General features: G+C 44.8%; 1 protein-coding gene across 1 annotated transcript in view; it reads right to left on the bottom strand.

Moving 5' to 3' along the window:
* Positions 1-19,216, bottom strand: part of PTPRR (protein tyrosine phosphatase receptor type R) — a 229,956-nt gene that overhangs the window by 102,136 nt on the left and 108,604 nt on the right. The window contains 1 exon segment of the mRNA XM_030548740.1: positions 4,132-4,287. Coding sequence (XP_030404600.1) covers positions 4,132-4,287 — 156 coding nt within the window.

The following is a 19,216-nucleotide window of genomic DNA, read 5'->3' as shown; positions in this document are numbered from 1 at the left end:
ACCCGCTAAAATCAATGAGAGTACTTGGGTGGGAAACTGCTCAGAAATGTGAGCCCTTGGTTTCACAACCTGGCTCTAAGGGCTCTGTATGTGTCCACAGGCTGAAAACGAATTCTAAATCACCTTCTTGCAGTGAACCACTCAAAAAATTGAAGCGTTTCTGGCATACTGGCCAATTATTTCTGCTGAAATTGTTCCTTACCATATTTAAACAACTAGTTCACTGCTTTCACTATTTGTTTTGTAGTGTTTCATGCAATTCAGTTACCTCAATGCAGTAAGGAGGTTATTTTATCTATTGTTTACAGGATAGGCCTGAGTCTTCATGCTGGCTTAAGGCCCAACACTGCAGCTGCCCTGCAGTTTCAACTCCCATTGACAGCCAGGGACTTCTGTGTTCAGAGCAGCTGCAGCATTGGCCCATAAGCTATAAGTAACTGTCCTTGGGGAGGTTACCTGACAACCTTCCTGTGTTTCAGACATCCCACGTGGAAAACTGGATTAAAAGCAGGAGCTCATTGAGCATCAGCTGAGCTGCCCTTTCATAAATAAATAAATGCTGCCCTGTACCTCCCCATCTAAAGATCAAATAAACTAGAGAGTTGACTAGCTAACATAATTTTTGAACTACTGGCTGAGGGACTTTAATTACTTTATTTTTAGTACATTAGTGGAACAGTACAGTTTTTTTTTAAATGGTAGAACTTATTATATAAGTAGTTAAATCTACTATAATTCTTCTCCATTACAAATGCAGTGCACATTTTCTCCTGATTTTGTTTTTCTCAAAGTCAGATCTAAACCATTTTAAAACGTTAGGTAATTGTCTATATAAAGGCAAAAATTACACACCACAGCTCTAACACTGACTGACATGCCATTTTGGAACATCGAAATATTACATTAGCCTAACAAAAGAAGTCTGTACCCTTGATTCTAATGTAGAATAGGAAGGACAGCAGAACTCTCACTTAAACTCTTTTGTAATTATGATAGCAGGGGTTTTGGACTATTGTAGCTGAGTCACTTCGTGTCTATGATAAGAAAATAATTTGTGAGACGGTGTCAATTGTTCAGGACTATTTGTTCCAAGCTCCAGGAAAACTGATAAGATGGAGCTGTAAACAATTAAGTTAATCTAAAACAGCTTAGTTGTTAAGCTCCTAGAAACAAAAGCTTTGCTGGTAGAGTCCTCCTTATTGAGAGCAGAAAGTCAGAGATGGTGAGAAAAAAAAGGCCTGCCAGCAGAGACAGACACTGAAACTTAAAGATGCAAGGGTGTGCTGATTATATGAACTGAAACTATAACATATGTCACTAGCTAAGTGGCGGTTCTCCAGGCCTCAGATAGGTATAATGTAATGCTTTGATTTTCTCACAGGGCTTGTCTATGCACAAACTTGCATCAATTTAGTTTAACTGGTGCAATACCCTCTGTGGACACTCTTAAGTCTGTTTAGAAACAGTTTGTATCAATACAGCTTAAGTTAGTATGGAATCAATTTAAGCTAAATTGATATAAACTATTTCTAAATGGATTTAAGAATGTTTATGTAGGGGTGCAAGCTAGTGTGAGACAAGCCCTTGGTTTTTTATAATTTTTTTTTCTCTATGATAACTTTGGACCTAAGCTGTTATTAAGGCACCTCCTGTGAACTATTCTCAGGGACAAAGGAAATGAATGCCTGACCTCTGGTAATGGAGAGAGGTGGGAGAGGAGAAGCACCTGACCAGTAGCACTCTGTGCAAGGCATGGGCAGAAAGTTGCTTCCAACACACTGGCTGCAGCCAGTAAGGAGCATGAGTAGAGCTTGGAGACCACAGAAATTGGTGTGACTCTGGGTTATAGCCCCTTATTGCCTCTGCCCTGCAAACATTTGTTCTTTGCGTGGATTTAGGGATACATGAAAAACTGGTCAGTTAACGTGACTGGGAGGTGAAGATTAAATGTAGCTGTCTTTTAGACCTTGATTTCTACAAAGACTGACATATGAGTAGTTCCACTGAAGTCAATGGGACTAGTTACACATGTAAAGATAAGCATGTGCATAAGTCATTGCAGGATCAGGGCCTTATTTATGTAATCTGTTAAAAATGGATTCAAATAATGCTCTTGTCTTCCTAATAGCATTAAACCCACCTGACTTTATGAGCTATTTTGTATGAAGAATTCTAGAGAAAACTTCATCATGAAACCTTTAACTTTGTATTGGCTACATTTATCTGATTGACAGAGAGAGAATTCAAATACCTAGTAGTTTTAGACTATTGAAACTGAGGAATGACAATTTACTATTGTATGTAACATAGGTGAGATTTCAAAAAGTCAGCGCTTTGTTTTTTCAGACAGTCCCTCCCAGCTTGAAATCATTTCTCCATCCATAAGGAGTTATTCACATATGCTTTCTTCCCATGTCTATTTGAATTGTTATTTGTAATTGAAGTATTTGGAACAGATAATCACATGTCTCAAATTCATACACTTCAGCACTAAAGTAAATTTTCATTTAAAGAAAGTATTTTAGGGCTGCAGCCCAGGTGGCTGATTAGAGGTGTAATGAACAAATCTGACATTAGGACAGGACTGCTTAGCTTCACTTTGTGATCCTATAACTCAATGTCCTATAACCTTAGTATCTGATCTGTGAAAACTATTTCAATTTCATAGTTTACCTGCTGTAGGAAATACATGACTTTGCTCATTATAACTTGTTTTTATATTGCACTTTTCATACTGAAAATATATCGCAGCACTTTACACTGAATTAGAACTTTAAAATAAGGTAGAAAAATGTCCGTGCAGCAACTATGTAGACTAGTGTATTACCCACTATGCACTCAGCAATGACTCACACACAGGCCTGGACATAAAGGCCCTGATCCTTTGCTTGGCATAGGAATCAACAGGACTGGAGAGGGGAGGAGGGACTGGAGCTGGTCAAAGTTTCCTGTTCAGAATGTTTTTTTGACCAAAAACTGCTCTCTCATCAAAATGGAAATTTGCACAGGAAAATCTGTTTTTGATTAACTGTTTCGAGATTTTTCATAAAATTGACCTCACACAGAGTTCAAGGGGCTTTATGTGTAATTATCGGCTTCCAAGCATCAGACAAAATCCAAAGTGATTTGATTATAGCCTGATGTGTTTGTGAGAACTCAATGGCTTCCTTTCCTTTTTTCTTTAATTATTATTTCCTTTGGTGTCACGAGGTAAACCCAAAGTCAAACATATGTCCAAATGCAACGTCTGCAGAGCACTGCTGATGTGACAGCCAGCACTGGTCCTGTTTCGAAACAGATTATCTTTAAAAATAAAAGTAGTAATAAAAAATAGCAAGACCTTTTTAAGGGCTCTCTCTTTTTTGGGCTAGATAAAAAAAATAAAGTGGGCAAACTTTCAAATCTCTCACTCTGCCAGAAAACAAAGTCAACAATAGATAAAATAAACAAACACAATGCTCCCAAAGCCATTCAAGGCACAGTTTAACCATGTATGGACCAAGCAGGAGGTTGGACAACCTTGAAGTGGAGAATTATCATGAAATATGAATTCTATTTGTGTCTTCACAGAAGTCTTCAGACCAGCCAACTCACATATAAAAGACCAAAGTTTCTTAGGCCATATCTATATGTACAGTGATGCAGTGACACACCTGTACCAATACAGCTGTGCCACTCCAGCACGTCTGGTGAAGATGTTCTATGCCGACAGGAGAGAGCTCTCCTATCAGCATAATAAAACTACCTCTGAGAGTGACAGAAGCTATGTCAATAGGAGAAGCTCTCCCACCAACATAGTGCTGAGCACACGAGTGCTTATGTTGGTGTAACTTATGTCGCTCGGGGTGTGTGGTTTTTTCACACCCCTGAGCAACATAAATTATGCCGACATAAGCTGTAGTGTAGTCATAGCCTGAGTGATTATATGATCCATTCAAGCTTTCTTTAAATAATTTAACAGGATTATTTTTTATTATTGTCTTGCAATAATAATAAAAACAACTTTTATTAGCCATACATTCTCCTCAATATCAGTACCTTAGCCTAAGAACTAACACAGGCCTTAATAATTATATTTAGAGTTGACTAATTTACAGTAAACTCTAATATGTTATACACATGATAACCTACCTCTGGGGAAACCTCTGTAATTCCAAACTGGGATAAACTTTGATGCAGAACATTGATATTAAGTGAACGCAACACCTCTTCAGATGGAAGCGCGTCAGAAATTCCTGGTTTTCGATTTGTTGGAGACACGAACATCTCAACACAGTTCTTCTTCCCCTAGATAACACAAATCATATAAATATATTTGATTCTGAATCACTCCTGCCAGCTACAAATTTTAATCATATTTTTAAAAATGAAAAATATAGTATAAGGAGGATTGCAACTACTTGCTTGCTCTCTTTCTCTATTCACACTCCATTTTGAGCAATTTTAACTTCACAGGATGGATGCTAAAAAATAGTATATGCTGTGTTTTTTCTCTCTCACTCCTTATTAGATTATCCTCACCTTAAAGTCACCATCTTTAGATGTTTATCCTTCAGCAAAACTGCTTTGCATCATGACATGTTGGTGTTTTGTTGTTACTTTGCAATTCAATGTCAACACATTGCAACTTTTTGTAATGAGGCACAACATTCTCATTGCAATTGTCATGCTATTAGATGCCACAGCAATGTGACAGAACCCTAAAAGTCTGCCTTGAAGTTGTGCTGATACCATAGAAAAGCCTGCTTGTGTTTCTGGTATCTTGCAATTTATCGTTACAGCGCGGGGATAAATTAATTAAAACTGGAATAATCTTGTTTTTTTTCAGGAAGTATACACATCTGACTTCACTACCTTCATTGTTATGAAGAAACAAATAGGGCCTTGCTATATTAAAAGTATTGAGCCATTACATTCAGAAGTGTAACTTCACAGACATCAGATTTAAAGGGATACTTTAAAGATGACCAGTTTAAATTTGACCTCCACAGATACCATAACATACATAGAGGTTACCATTTTCTCCTACAGGGTTGTGTTCCTACTTAGAATAAACTTTTATAGTTTCCATTGATTTCTTCATTGGAAGCAGAATTCACCATTCCCCCAGAACATAAGTGACAGGACTTCAGTCCCCACAAACCCATAGATCTTGTGGATTAGCCAGATGAAAGAGCATTCTCATGGAGATTCCTTGTCTCCATATTGCCATGCATTTTTTCCCATCTTCTACTAGGCCCCAGACCTTACAGTTCTTGCAGGAGCCAGGTTGCCAGCAGCTCCACCACCACAGATGCTCCTGGAGCAGGGCTGTTTCCAGATTTCAGAAGGGAAACCAGAGTAATTTATCACAGATTATTACTCTCTGTGGTTTTGGGGGGCAAGAGATTCCAGTGGAGATCTCCTACTGTCTTTTCCCTGTCCCATTCACAGAGTCAGAACCCTATAGCCCTGATGGAGGGGTTTCTATGGGGTTTGTAGAAAGGGATAGCTTGCTGAGGAGGTGCTTTTCCCACCTTTTAGTGCCTCCCTGCGGTAGGCTCGGGTCATAAATAGATAGTTAAGGGTTAATGCCTCTTTTACCTGCAACGGGTTAAGAAGCTCAGTAAACCTGGCTGACACCTGACCAGAGGACCAATAAAGGAACTAGATACTTTCAAATCTTGGTGGAGGGAAGTCTTTGTTCGTGCTCTTTGTTTTGGGTGTTGTTAGCTCTTGGGACTAAGAGGGACCAGATGTCACTCCAGGCTCTCCAAATCTTTCTGAATCAGTCTCTCATGTTTCAAAACTGTAAGTAACAGCCAGGCAAGGTGGATTAGTTTTATTTTTGTTTTCTCAACTTGTAAATGTCCCTTTTTTGCTGAAAGGATTTTACCTCTGTTTGCTGTAACTTTGAACCTAAGGCTAGAGGGGGTTCCTCTGGACTATAGGAATTTGATTACTCTATAAAGTATTTTCCATCCTGATTTTACAGAGATGATTTTTACCTTTCTTCTTTAATTAAAAGCTTTTTTTTTAAGAACCTGATTGATTTTTTTCCCTTGTTTTAAGATCCAAGGGGATTGGATCTGGACTCACCAGGGATTGGAGGGGGAAAGAAGCGGGGGTGGTTAATTTCTCCTTGTTTTAAGATCCAAGGGGTTTGGATCTGTGTCCACCAGGGAATTGGTGAAGTCCGTCGAGGCCACCCAGGGAGGGGAGAGTTTTGGGGGACAGGAAGTGCTCCAGACACTGACTTCAGGATGGTGGCAGTGTACCAGATCTAAGCTAGTAATTAAGCTTAGAAGTGTCCATGCAGGTCCCCACATGTGTACCCTAAAGTTCAGAGTGGGGAAGGAACCTTGACATGGTGAGCAGCGGTGTGGGATTTTTTAGGAACCAAAAGCCAGTAGGATTTTTTTCTCTCCTTTCTAGCTGCCTAGAAAGCAGCCTGAAGGCAGAAGTGTTAAGTTTTTTAACAAGGGTCTTTGTTAAGAGGAGGCTTCAAGCTGTGAGCAAGCAGCCGGCAAAAGGAATTTACAAGCTGAATTGTTTTCTTTCTTTCTACCTCTCAGGTATAGCTAGTTAGAAGTCTCTGTTAACCAAGCAGCCCTGAGCTGAGTGCATCCCAGTTTCAGTGAGCTGCAGAGGGGTGTGGCCAGCACAGGAAAGCAGGAAAATGAGTACCAGTGGAGCAGCTAACAAACTAGAGCTGGCTAGGCTGGAAGCAACAGAGAAAGACAACAAACATAAGAGACAGATGGAACTAAAACAATTAGAAATAGCCAGAGAAGAGGCTGCCCACAAAAGAGCTATGGAGGAGAAAGAAAAAGAAAGAGAAAGAAGAGAAAGCCAAAGAGGCTGACCACCAGAGAGTTATGGAGATGAAACAAAAAGAGATGGAGATAAAACAAAAAAAGATGGAGATCCAGAGGGAGGCCCACCAGCAGGCCTTGGAATTAGCAAGGGCTAAGGCAGATGTACCAGCCAACCCTAACAACCCTTCTCCAGGTACTGTTTCCCATCCCAGAAAATTCCCCACCTACAAGTATCAGATGGGTAGCCGTTTTAGTCTGGATCTGTAAAAGCAGCAAAGAATCCTGTGGTATCTTATAGACTAACAGAGGTTTTGGAGTATGAGCTTTCATGAGTGAATACCCACTTCACTCACGAAAGCTCATGCTCCAAAACGTCTGTTAGTCTATAAGGTGGCACGGGATTCTTTGCTGCTCCCACCTACAAGGCAGGTGATGATACTGAGGCCTTCTCAGAAAATTTCGAAAGGGCCTGCCATGGGTACAGCATCCCTACAGACCAGTACATGATAGAGCTGAGGCCACAGCTCAGTGGACCCTTAGCAGAGGTGGCGGCTGAAATGCCTAAGGAACACATGAACGATTACAACCTTTCTCAAACCAAGGCCAGAATCAGAATGGGGCTAAAACCTGAGCATGCCTGTCGGCGGTTAAGAGCCCTAAGGCGGAAACCTGATGTGTCATTTACCCGACATGCCTACCACATTGGAAAGTATTGGGATGCCTGGATATCAGGAGCAAGTGCTAAATCTCTGGAAGAGCTGTCCTTCCTAATGCAAATTGAGCAGTTCCTAGAGGGTGTTCTTGAGGAAATAGAAAGGTACGTCCTAGATGGGAAACCCAAAACTGTAACCGAGGTGGGGGAGATTGGAGCCAGATGGGTGGAAGTGGCAAAAAAGAAAAAAAACTACTAGAAGTGGGAGCGAATATCAGAGGGGGCAAACTGAAAATAAACCCTATCACTGGGGGGCAACCCAAGACCCCACCTACAACCCAAGGAAAGCCCCAGACACCCTGTTGTCTCACCTCACCAGTCTCCAGCAACCCACCTCGACCCAGTGACCAGTCAGCTGGGCGATGTTTTAAATGTAATGAAGTGGGACATATAAAGGCCCACTGCCCCAAGAACCCAAACCGATTACAATTCATTACACCACAATCACACCAAAGATCCCCAGGCACAGATGCCTCTCAAATACCCTTGGAGCAAAGGGAAACCTTGAGAGTGGGTGCAAAGAAGGTTATCGCATGGAGAGACACGGGGGCAAAAGTGTCAGCTATCCACCAATCCTTCGTGGACTCCAAATTCATCAACCCAGAGGCCCAAGTGACAATTCACCCATTCATGTCAAAATCTGTAAACTTGCCTACAGCTGAATTGCCTGTCCAGGACAAGGGCTGGGCAGGAATGTGGACTTTTGCAGTCTATGACAATTATCCCATCCCCATGCTACTGGGGGAAGACTTGGCCAACCATGTGAAGCTGGCCAGGAGGGTGGGAATGGTCACACGCAGCCAGGCCAAGCAAGCTTCCACACCCATCCCTGTTCCTGAGCCGTCCACAAGGGCCCCGTCTGTGTTACCAGAGACCCAGACAGAGGTGGTGGAACCAAATCCCCTGCCAACGACTGCAACAGCCATAGTGCGTCCAGGCCCTGAACCAGAACTGGAAAGCAACCAGCACCAGAACCATTGCCAGCATTGACTCTAGTGCTTGCAAACCCATCTACAACTCCAAAACCAGAGGGCACCAGCGGGCCTGAACTGGCAGAAGCAGCAGACAACCCTACCCAAGAGGCTCAGCCAGAGCCTGAAATATCACATAGTGCACCAGCGGAAAGCGGTTCACAATCAACGAAAAAAACCCCATCACCTACATCGCTTCCAGAGGGACCAAACCCAAGTCCACAGTCTAAGGAGGAACTGATGTCTCCAGCCTCAAGGGAACAGTTCCAGGCTGAGCAGGAAGCAGATAACAGACTTCAGGAAGCTTAGGGGGTGGCACGGAGCACCCAACCACCTCTCAGCTCTTCTAACCGATCCTGGTTGTTGTAGAAGAAGGACTTTTATACAAGGAGACTTTTTCTGGTGGACACTAGGAAGACTGGCGTCATCAAAGACAGTTGGTAGTTCCAACTAAGTACCGGGTAAAGCTCTTGAGTTTAGCTCATGATCATCCCAGTGGCCATTCTGTGGTGAATAGAACCAAAGACCAATTGGGGAAGTCCTTCCACTGGGAGGGAATGGGCAAGGACACTGCTAATTATGTCCGGTCTTGTGAGGTGTGCCAATGAGTGGGAAAGCCCCAAGCCCAGGTCAAAGCCCCCCTCCAGCCACTCCCCATAACTGAGGTCCCATTTCAGCGAGTAGCTGTGGATATTCTTGGTCCTTTCCCAAAAAAGACCCCCAGAGGAAAGCGGTACATACTGACTTTCATGGACTTTTCTACCCGATGGCCGGAAGCAGTAGCTCTAAGCAACACCAGGGCTAAAACTGTGCGTCAGGCCTTAACAGACATTTTTGCCAGGGTAAGTTGGCCCTCCGACATCCTTACAGATTCGGGAACTAATTTCCTGGCAGGGACCATGAAAAATCTGTGGGAAGCTCATGGGGTGAATCACTTGGTTGCCACCCCTTACCACCATCAAACCAATGGCCTGGTGGAGAGGTTTAATGGAACTTTGGGGGCCATGATACGTAAATTCGTAAATGAACACTCGAATGCTTGGGACCTAGTGTTGCAGAAGTTGCTTTTTGCGTACAGGGCTGTACCCCATCCCAGTTTAGGGTTTTCACCATTCGACCTTGTGTATGGCCACAAGGTTAAGGGGCCATTACAGTTGGCGAAGCAGCAATGGGAGGGGTTTACGCCTTCTCCAGAAACTAACATTCTAGACTTTGTAAGCAACCTACAAAGCACCCTCCGACACTCTTTAGCCCTTACTAAAGAAAACCTAAAGGATGCTCAGAAAGAGCAAAAGGCCTGGTGTGATAAACATACCAGAGAGCATTCCTTCAAAGTAGGGGACCAAGTTATGGTCTTGAAGGTGCAACAGGCCCATAAGATGGAAGCATCATGGGAAGGGCCATTCACTGTCCAAGAGCACCTGGGAGCTGTTAACTATCTCATAGCATTCTCCACCTCAACCCTAAAGCCTAAAGTGTACCATGTTAATTCTCTAAAGCCCTTTTATTCCAGAGAATTGAAGGTTTGTCAGTTTACAGCCCAGGGAGAAGATGACGCTGAGTGGCCTAAAGGTGTCTACTACGAAGGAAAAAGTGACGGTGGCATGGAAGAGGTGAACCTCTCCACAACCCTGGAACGTCTGCAGCGGCAACAGATCGAAGAGCTGTGCACTAGCTTCACACCAGTGTTCTCAGCCATCCCAGGACGGACCGAACGGGCATACCACTCCATTGACAAAGGTAATGCTCACCCAATTAGAACCCCACCCTACCAGGTGTCTCCTCATGCCCAAGCTGCTACAGAACGGGAGATCCAAAGCATGCTACAGATGGGTATAATCCGCCCCTCTAACAGTGCATGGGCATCTCCCGTGGTTCTAGTTCCCAAACCAGATGGGGAAATACGCTTTTGTGTGAACTACCGTAAGCTAAATGCTGTAACTCATCCCGACAACTATCCAATGCCACGCACCGATGAGCTATTGGAAAAATTGAAACATGCTCAGTTCATCTCTACATTAGACTTAACCAAGGGGTACTGGCAAATACCGCTAGATGAACCTGCCAAAGAAAGGTCAGCCTTCATCACCCATGCAGGGGTGTATGAATTTAATGTGCTTCCTTTTGGGCTGCAAAATGCACCCGCCACCTTCCAAAGACTTGTAGATGGTTTCCTAGCAGGATTGGGAGAATCTGCAGTTACCTACCTCAATGATGTGGCCATTTTTTCTGATTCATGGGCAGAACACCTGGAACACTTGGAAAAAGTCTTCGAGCGCATCAGGCAGGCAGGACTAACTGTTAAGGCTAAAAAGTGTCAAATAGGCCAAAACAGAGTGACTTACTTTGGACACCAGGTGGGTCAAGGAACAATAAATCCCCTACAGGCCAAGGTGAATGCTATCCAAAAGTGGCCTGTCCCAAAGTCAAAGAAACAGGTCCAATCCTTCTTAGGCTTGGCTGGATATTACAGGTGATTTGTACCACACTACAGCCAAATCGCTGCCCCACTAACAGACCTAACCAGAAAGACACAGCCCAATGCAGTTAAGTGGACTGATGAGAGTCAGAAGGTCTTTAACCAGTTTAAGGCAACACTCAGGTCTGACCCTGTGCTAAGGGCCCCAGACTTTGACAAACCATTCCTAGTAATTCCATAGATGCGTCTAAGCGTGGTGTAGGAGCAGTTTTAATGCAGGAAGAACCGGATCAAGAATTTCATCCCGTCATGTTTCTCAGCAAGAAACTGTCAGAGAAAAAGCCACTGGTCAATCAGTGAAAAAGAATGCTACGCCATTGTGTATGCCCTGGAAAAGCTATGCTCATACGTTTGGGGATGGCGTTTCCAGCTACAAACCGACCATGCTGCACTAAAGTGGCTTCATACTGCCAAGGGAAATAACAAAAAACTTCTTCAATGGAGTTTAGCTCTCCAAGATTTTGATTTCGAAATTCAACACATTTCAGAAGCTTCTAACAAAGTAGCTAATGCACTCTCCCGTAAAAGTTTCCCAAAATCAATTGGTTAAAAATTGTCCTTAAAATGTAAAAATCTTGTAGTTTTACATAATTAGTAGTATATGTAAAGGTGCATGTGTTTTATTAATCTGTTTATTCTAAAGTTCTAGGAAGAAATCACCGCCAGTGTGATTCCACACTGTCTGAGATTTGGGGTGTGTGTCATAAACAGATAGTTAAGGGTTAATGCCTCTTTTACCTGTAAAGGGTTAAGAAGCTCAGTAAACCTGGCTGACACCTGACCAGAGGACCAATAAGGGGACAAGATACTTTCAAATCTTGGTGGAGGGAAGTCTTTGTTTGTGCTCTTTGTTTTGGGTGTTGTTCGCTCTTGGGACTAAGAGGAACCAGACGTCAGTCCAGGCTCTCCAAATCTTTCTGAATCAGTCTCTCATGTTTCAAAACTATAAGGAACAGCCAGGCAAGGCGGATTAGTTTTATTTTTGTTTTCTCAACTTGTAAATGTCCCTTTTTTGCTGAGAGGATTTTACCTCTGTTTGCTGTAACTTTGAACCTAAGGCTAGAGGGGGTTCCTCTGGACTATACGATTTTGATTACCCTGTGAAGTATTTTCTATCCTGATTTTACAGAGATGATTTTTACTTTTCTTCTTTAATTAAAAGCTTTTTTTTTAAGAACCTGATTGATTTTTTTCCTTGGGGATTTCCAAGGGGATTGGATCTGGACTCACCAGGGATTGGTGGGGGGAAAGGAGGGGGGATGGTTAATTTCTCCTTGTTTTAAGATCCAAGGGGATTGGATCTGGACTCACCAGGGATTGGTGGGGGGAAAGGAGGGGGGATGGTTAATTTCTCCTTGTTTTAAGATCCAAGGGGATTGGATCTGGACTCACCAGGGATTGGTGGGGGAAAGGAGGGGGGATGGTTAATTTCTCCTTGTTTTAAGATCCAAGGGGTTTGGATCTGTGTTCACCAGGGAATTGGTGAAGTCCCTCAAGGCCACTCAGGGAGGGGAGAGTTTTGGGGGGACAGGAAGTGCTCCAGACACTGACTTCAGGATGGTGGCAGTGTACCAGATCTAAGCTAGTAATTAAGCTTAGAAGTGTCCATGCAGGTCCCCACATTTGTACCCTAAAGTTCAAAGTGGGGAAGAAACCTTGACAGCTCTCCTTTGCTTAGAGAAAGGACTTTATACCTTCTGTTAACATAGGGCTTTGTTCACAAGCAGCTTCATATCAAGGGAACTGCTGTCTAGTTGTAAGAGGAAGAATGGGAATAAGGATGTTTCAGTTACACTATTAATGCTTGTGTCTACTGACTTGCTGTGTGATCTTGGCCAAATCATATAGCCTCTTTGTGCCCCATTTTATCCATATAGAAAATGGGTAGATTAATATCTTCCTCACAGTGGGAGTTGAGCAGACTAATATTAATTAACATTTCTAATGTGTTTTGGGCTAGGTGTAAGGGCAAAATGTTAATAAGTCTACCCTCAAACCACAAATTAAAAGAGAAAATAAACAACCACAGAATCAATGGGAAAACACAATATGCAGCATGCTCTCAATTACCCAGGCGCCTCAGAGCACATTAGGAGAGCTGCTACATGACATGTTATGCTAGAGCATTTTAGGACCCATAAGGAAAGTTCCTCTTTTAATTGCACTTTTCACTGTGTATGCCTTATAACTTTAACATTTTGGTTAATGTGGGGGACAAGAAGATTGAGCACTCCCTGCCATGAATGACGTTCCGAAAGAAAATGAAAAGAATGTCATTGCATTGCTATTGATCTTTCCTTTTGTACAGCTTGTGTGATCCTCTCACAAAGACATTACTTGAAAGGTATTTTTTGATCCCTTTTGGCATATAAAATCCTATCATACTAGGAAATACATTTATATCGAACCTGTCAATCCTCTTCACTGGTATTCAGCCCACACCTCGCCTGAAAAAAGCCACCCTCACCTGGAACAATAATGGAATGCTAGCAACACACAGATTGTATGGCTTTTCTGTTTACTGGCAGTAATGCCCTGTGGAAAACAACAGTTATAGAGTCCTACTGTGAGCCATTAACATTAACCTTTAAGTACTTTACATACACTTTATACCTCGGGGAAGTGCCCTATAACCCCTATATTCACATTTGTGTAAAACTGTGATATTGCATATAAATCATGCCATGTAAGGTATCACGGGAATGGTTGTGATCTGCTGAAACCCATCATTCTATCTAAATATGTATATCATTAATGCATATGAAATTATGAGATTGTGTTGTATGGTTGCCACTAAAATATGCTGAGAGTTTGGGTATTGCCCAGGTGTTAGCTCCAGAGAAACAACAACAAGGGAGGTAACCAATGCATGAGTGACTGTCAAACAACCATCAACTGCTATTGTCCAGCAAGGGAGTTACAATTCAATGGCTCACTTGCACAAAGCCACACGAGGGGAAGTGCTCAACCTTGTCTGGGGGGACTCAGCAATGCCCATCAGACATGCCTGGACTTGGTTCTTCCAAGCACATGGACTGAGGATATAAAATAGAGGACAGAGGCCACATGGTTTGTCTTGTCTCTTCCCCCACCTATGCCTATGGAGGCATCAAGAACACTGGAGCTGAGGAGACTGGTCCCCAGGCTCACAGGAAGAGCTCGCGAATGAAAGACTAAACAATCTGCAATATCCAGTAGGATGAGAAAAACTGCTTAGTCCAGATATTGTCTAGTCTAATGTAACCCCCAAGGAGATGACCTAGATTCCTGGAGCTCTGTCTGCTGGCAGCTCAGGAAGGAGGAGCCAAGGCAAACTCAGAGTCTGCCTGGCAACCAATAGGGAGTCAGATGCCCCTCCCAGGGAGTTCAGAAAAGGGAAGAAGGCATTTTGGAGAGGCTGGAGCCAGCCAGGGCAGGACTGGCTGTGTGGAGAGCTGGGGAGTCCCAGGCCTGCACGCAGGATTCCCCTTGAGAACTGGCCTCTAGGGACCTGAAAGCAGATCCCTCAGCTGGGTTTTCCTTCCCCACGGATGATTCCCAACTGTTACATTGGCTGGGAAATTTCCCCAGCCAGGCTGGGTTCACCTCCAGCTCCTTTGGTGAAACTAGTCACCACATGGTCAGCTCTGCTAGTCCAGGGAAGGTGCCTGCTGAGTGTGTGACTGGAGGCTGGGCTAGGAGGCTACAGTTTGGATGTTAGGGTAGTTGTATAACCTACATCTTGAGCCCTGCACCCCTTTGTGGTGAGGGGAAATCCTGGGACCGATGCAGCCTGATTCCTGCCTGAGGAGGATCCCTGCCAGCAGACAGCAGCCCCTCTGCAGTGACTGAGGAGTCCAGCGTCATCTTTAAACCTGAAGGATATTCATGGAGTTCGTGAGTGCACCAGCTTTTAGTTAGTCAGGGAATTTGTTTTGGGGACCCTCTACTCCCCGAAATGTGTCCTCAAGCCAGGGAGCGAGGATTTGAGGATTTTATAACCTGCTGCTTATTACACCTGTGGAAGGATTCGCCACCTGCTCCCACTTGTGGGTCTTATGGGCTGTAGTGAATGAAACCAGTCAGCCACACTGCTAAACCACTGCAGAGAATTTTATAGGTTATCAGGGGCCCCAGCAAAGTACCTGTACCAACAGGACACTAATTTTACACTTGTTACATCAAGTCATGGGTATTTTAAGCATGGGCACCGGTGACCCTAAATATAGTGTTTCACCCTGTTATGTTGTATATCTTGCCTGTTTAATATAATTATTGTGTTGAATATATTTTTAGGTGTTGTGTTATTTCTTGGAAGTCTCCAACTATCTAGCAAGTAAGTGGGGATTATTCTGTAGTTAGAATTTTCCACCCAAGCTGCCCTGGTGACCCTGCCAGAAAGGAGCGATGGGGGGGGAGGGTGATACCGCCAAATAATTTCATAGCAGAAAAGAAAAAAAAGATTCACCCTGCTGAGTGGTGGGATCCAAAAGAACCCAGACCTGTCCATCAAAACCTGTAATCGGATTGCCATTAAAGGAGGTAACCAGGTGGAGAGGGGCGCTATGCTAATAAGACTGAGCATTTAGACTGCGTGCCGATCTTTTATTTTCCTTTAGTTACTACTCTGACTTTTGCCTATCACTTATAATTAAGGCTGAGAGTTTGTCACAGAGATCACGTAAGTCATGAATTTTGTGACTTCCCGGGACCTCCGTGACTTCTGCAGCGGCTGGTGCAGCTGGCCCGGGGGCCTCCTGAGGAGCTAGGGCAGCCCCTGGGCCAGCCGCACAAGCTGCTGCTGGGGCAGTCTCGAGCCACCATCCTCTCCCCCTCCTAGCAGCAGCAGCAAAAGTTTGGGTGCATGTGGGAGGGGGCTTAGAGCTTGGGGTTGGGGCACGAGGAGGCGAGGGCTCTGGGCAGTGCTTACCTTGGGAGGCTCCCCAGAAGCAGCGACATGTCCCCGTCCCTCAGCTCCTAGCTCTGCACACTGCCTCTTCCTGCAGACACCACCCCCGCAGCACCCACTGGCTGCAGTTCCCAGCCAATGGGAGCTGCGGAGCTGGCATTTGGGGCGGGGGCAATGCACAGGGGCTAGAAGCTCAGCAGGGCCAGCTCTACAGTTTTCGCCGCCCCAAGCAGCGCACCGAATTGCCGCTGCGGACGGCGGGCGCATTTCTGCAGCGGCGGCAATTCGGCGGCAGCTTCTATGTTTAGCTGAAGCCGCTACGGACAGCTAAACATAGAAGCTGCTGCTGAATTGCCGCCACCACAGAAACGTGTGCTGCCCTAAGGGCACAAGACTGCCTCCGCCGTCTGCGGTGGCAATTTGGCGCGCTGCTTGGGGGCAAAACAACAGGGACTGCCGCCCCTTGCAGATTGCCGCCACAAGCACCAGCATGAAATGCTGGTGCCTGGAGACAGCCCTGGAGCTGAGGGAGGGACATGTCATCGCTTCTGGGGAGCCAGGCAGGGAGCCTTCCAGCCCCGCCAACCCCCACCCCCACCAGTACTAGCAGGGGTCCCGGGCTATGCAGTGGTGTCTGCCCCCCCTGCACTGGCAGGGGTCCCGGGCTGCTGCCCCCAAGCACACGGAGTGTCCCTGGGCCACTTCACCATGAGCAACGCAGTGCCCCTTGGGCTGCCCCCCCACAAGCACCCCCAGGACTCCCAGGCTGTCCCCCAACCCAAGATTTAGTTGGGTATATAATATAAGTCATGGACAGGTCATGGGTCATTAATTTTTGTTTATGCCCGTGACCTGTCCATGACTTTTACTAAAAATACCGTGATTAAAAACATAGCCTTACTTATGATCACTTAAAATCTATCTTTTGTAATCAATAAACATATTCTAAAGTTTATCCTTACCAGTGATTTTGACTGAAGTGCTGTTAAATCTGCTCAGGTTACAAAGGCTGGTGTATGTCCACTTCCCATTGATGAAGTGGTGAACCTATTCATAAACTTGCATTGCCCAAGAAAGCATCTTGAGCAGTGCAAGACAATATATTCTGGTAGTACAATGCTGGTTGCTGGGGGGATTAAGCTGGTGCCTTTCTCTGTGTGATCAGTGAGCAACTCTGGGATCACTGATGCAGTCTGGGTGGGTGTGGGGCTCCACATGCAGTTGTACTGAGTGACAACAGCTCCTGGAAGGGTTTGCTACTGGTCACCAGTAAGGATACATCTATACTATCCGCCGGATCAGCGGCTAGCGATTGATCTATCGGGGATCAATTTATTGCAGGTAGTGTAGACACCATAAATCGATCCCCGATAGTTCTCCCGTCAACTGCTGAACTCCAGCTCAACGAGAGGCGGAACCAAAGTCGACAGAGGAGAAGCAGCCGTCGATCCCGCGCTGTGAGGATGCGAAGTAAGTGATTCTAAGTCAATATAAGATATGTCGACTTCAGCTACGCTATTCTTGTAGCTGAAGTTGTGTATCTTAGATCGATCCCCCCACCCCCAGTGTAGACCAGGCCTAAGGCATTGTGAGAGACAACCTATATTAGTGAGTTAAGGGGGCATAGTGCTCCCACAGTCCCAGGTTGCACCCTGAGGATCCCATCACAATACAGTATAGTTCTTTACATACTATACATTCATCAGATATTAACAATCTTAGCTAGTTTTAAATGGAAAAATCACAGAATTTGAAAATTATTTTTAAATGACTGATTCTTCCTCCTTAGAAACAAAATGTCACCAGCTTTTGTGAACATGGTACCTTAGGATCTATTAGACCATTCCTGAACACATGCTGCTGAAGCCCACTATCAAAGCAGGAATATTAATGTCATAACAAGACATTTAAATTACTATCTGAAAATCTCAGATATTATGGTGATGATGACTTAGAAATGTATCAGAAATAAACAAACAGAGACAGACCAACATATAGTCTGAGCAAGAGTCACATGTATATTTGAATGAAGGGATGAGGTATAAAGAAAATGAGAATAAACTTCCTTCTGGAAATGAACCATAGTATTGACTAAAAAATAACAGATTTATAGATTTTAAGGCGAGGAACCATTGTGAACATCTAATCCAGTGGTTCTCAAACTTTTATACTGGTTGCCCCTTTCACATAGCAAGCCTCTGAGTGTGACCCCCCCCCTTATAAATTAAAAACACTTTTTTATTTATTTAACACCATTATAAATGCTGGAGGCAAAGCGGGGTTGGGGTGGATGTTGACAGCTCACGACCCCCCATGTAATAACCTTACCACCCGAAGGGTCCCAACCCTCAGTTTGAGAACCTCTGGTCTAGTCTGATTTCATGCATAACACACGCTATAGGACTCCCTGTATTAATTCCTGCATCAAGTCCTATAGCTGCTCGAACTAAAGTAAATCTTTTAGACAGACATCCAATCTTGATTTTAAAATTATCAGTGATGCAGAATGCACCACAACCTATGGTAAGTTATTCCAATGGTTAATTACCCTCACTATTAAAAATGTGCAAGTTATTTCTAATCTGTGTTTTTCTAGCTTCAACTTCCAGCCATTAGATCTTGTTTTAAACTTTGTCTGCTAGACTGAAGAGCCCTTTATTATCACATTTCTGTTCCCCATGTAGGTAAGACTGTGATCAAGTCACACCTTAACTTTATTTTTATCAGGCTGAATAGATGGAGCTCCTGGAGTCTCTCATTGTAAGGCAGAGGTCCCCAAAGTGTGGTGAGCACCCCCCTAGGGGGGCTTGTGGGACCTATAAGCGGGCGTGGCAGGTCCAGGCCTGCCCCCAGGGAGGTTGGGGAGGGAACGCCACCCAGCCCCTCCCTGCCCCGAGCTCTGCTATGGCCCTGCACCCAGCCATGGCCTCGGCTCCCAGCCCTGTGCCTGGTCCCATCCCCAGCCTTGGTGCAGCTCCGCACCTGGCTGGGGGCCTGGCTGTGGCTTCGCTCCCACCTGGGGCCGAGGCTAGGGGTGGGGCCAGGAATGGAGCCGCACCCAGCTGTGGGCCTGGCTGCTGACCCCCACCGGGGCCTGGTTGCAACTCTGCTCCTGTCCCCGCCCCCACCTGCAGCTTGGTCCCCGTCCCCAGTCCCATCCCTGTGGTCCCAGCCTCAGCCCCCTTACTCCTGTCTATGTCCCCACCCAGTGCACCCCATTCCCGGCTCGGGTGGGGAGGTGTGGGCAAGGGGAGCTGATGGGGTAAAGTGGGCACAGCCCTCAAAATTTGGGGGCCACTGCTATAAGGCATATTTTCCAATCCTTTAATCATACCTGTGGTTTTTCTCTTAACCCTCTCCAATTTTGTC

This window comes from Gopherus evgoodei, chromosome 1, assembly GCF_007399415.2.
Source record: "Gopherus evgoodei ecotype Sinaloan lineage chromosome 1, rGopEvg1_v1.p, whole genome shotgun sequence".
Taxonomy (NCBI): Eukaryota; Metazoa; Chordata; order Testudines; family Testudinidae; genus Gopherus; species Gopherus evgoodei.
The sequence above is the reverse complement of the archived record's forward strand: the minus strand, read 5'-3'. Positions and strand labels throughout refer to the sequence as shown.